Here is a 1,708-nt window from a genome sequence, read left to right as displayed (position 1 = left end):
CGCAGAAACAGAAGTAGAAATAGTGATGTTTAAAACAGCAGTATTAGATTAATTACAATCACACCTTGACCCCTTTCAGAACAAGAAAGATTCGGGCGATAACACTCTGCTTGTACGCCAATTTCTTCCTGGTGGATTCCGTGTACTACGGTCTCTCTCTCGGAGGCGACAGGTTCGGCGTTGATCCTTATTCGTACATGGCCCTAGGGGGTGTGATGGAGACACCAGCCAACAGCATAACGATTCCTTTGGTGGAGAAACTGGGAAGGAGACCTTCGAATATCATGTGTTTTGTTATCAGCGGTGTCTCTCTTCTGGCTCTCGGGTTTACGCCATCAAGTTAGTTTGTCGGGATGTTAATGTTAAATTTGGGGAGGTTAGTGTTCAGTCCTTTTACCAGGCGAGTGTTTTTTTTTATGGGGTTAGCATCTCTTCTGAAAATGCACGAATGATGCGTAATATGGTATATTTCTTGCAGGTATGAGCTCTTTGGTGACAACTATGATCATGATAAAGAAACGGACTATCACGATATTTAAATTTCAGTATATTAACTTGGAACACACGAATTTAGAGAATATTAACACCTACCCTGAAAATATGTATGTGATGCATAACATTTACTATTTCCCGCAGGTATTAGCTGGCTGGTGACAGCACTGATAATGATTGGGAAACTGGCTATCACCGCAGCCTATACAATGCTTTACTTCCATGCGAACGAGCTCTTTCCGACCGAGGTGCGACAGCGCGGCATGAGCACGTGCACGATGGTGGCGAAAGTCGGCTCTGTTGTAGTCCCTTTCCTGGTGGAAATTCTGGTGGGATGATGAAGCTCTGTCTTTTTTATCTTTTTATTTAACTGATCTTTTCATATGTACAGCAACTTGTGTTAACTTGAAGGTTTACTGTTTCAGGGGAAAAAAAATATATATCTATATATTAACAGGATAGTTTAGTAAATTATTTATGAGGCCAGGTTAACCTGTAGGGTCTGCTTATATATAGAGGAGACAGTAAACGTAACATAGTCTGCTTCTGGAGGTTCTGAAATCTTTAGTGTCGTAACGGGGCAGAAGAGCGGAACACAAGACAAAACACACAGACTCAAAACGAGACGGTAACAGGTTTACATCATCTGACTTTCAAGAGCCAAACCTTGATCCTCAACAACAAAGAATATATATATGTGTGTTTTAATCTCCTCGTCAGGGTTCAGTCGGATCGTGGGTGCCCCTCGTAACCTTCGGGGGAGCCTCGTTAGTAGCAGCTGGGATCATGACCAGGCTGCCGGAGACTCGAGGGGTTCCCATGAAAGACACCATTGCGGAGCTGGAGGATTCGGGTGTCCATCGACCGCGCGGCAGGTAACGCGACTGAAAAACGACCTGCAATCCCCGTTTAAAGTGTATAAGCGCGACTGGGTGTTGCTGAATGTTAAACGATTTATTTGTGGTTAAGATTCAGATTGTAGGAACGGATGATTTAGTAAAAGAATGGAGCCCACTTGACTCTTAAATTGCCTGCAGTAATTAACTAAGACTTACATTAAATATGCATGTTAATTGCTTGCTCTTACATAACGTCTAGGGTAGTTCCTAATATTGTTACAGGTTTTGTTTTTATTTTTTATTTTACCCTAACCCCAGGATAAAACAAATATTAACTAATATTTGTTTCACTTTAATCTTTCAACAGGAAATGTTTA

The 1,708-nt window shown here is 41.7% G+C and overlaps 1 protein-coding gene across 1 annotated transcript in view; it reads left to right on the top strand.

Moving 5' to 3' along the window:
- LOC119589220 (organic cation transporter protein-like) overlaps positions 1 to 1,708 on the top strand; it is a gene marked incomplete in the record, with an annotated part of 12,450 nt that overhangs the window by 9,087 nt on the left and 1,655 nt on the right. The window contains 3 exon segments of the mRNA XM_037937824.1: positions 80 to 339; positions 637 to 821; positions 1,213 to 1,367. Of these exon segments, the coding sequence (XP_037793752.1) occupies positions 80 to 339; positions 637 to 821; positions 1,213 to 1,367 (600 nt within the window).

This window comes from Penaeus monodon, chromosome 25 (genome assembly GCF_015228065.2).
Source record: "Penaeus monodon isolate SGIC_2016 chromosome 25, NSTDA_Pmon_1, whole genome shotgun sequence".
NCBI classification, from domain to species: Eukaryota; Metazoa; Arthropoda; class Malacostraca; order Decapoda; family Penaeidae; genus Penaeus; species Penaeus monodon.
The sequence above is the reverse complement of the archived record's forward strand: the minus strand, read 5'-3'. Positions and strand labels throughout refer to the sequence as shown.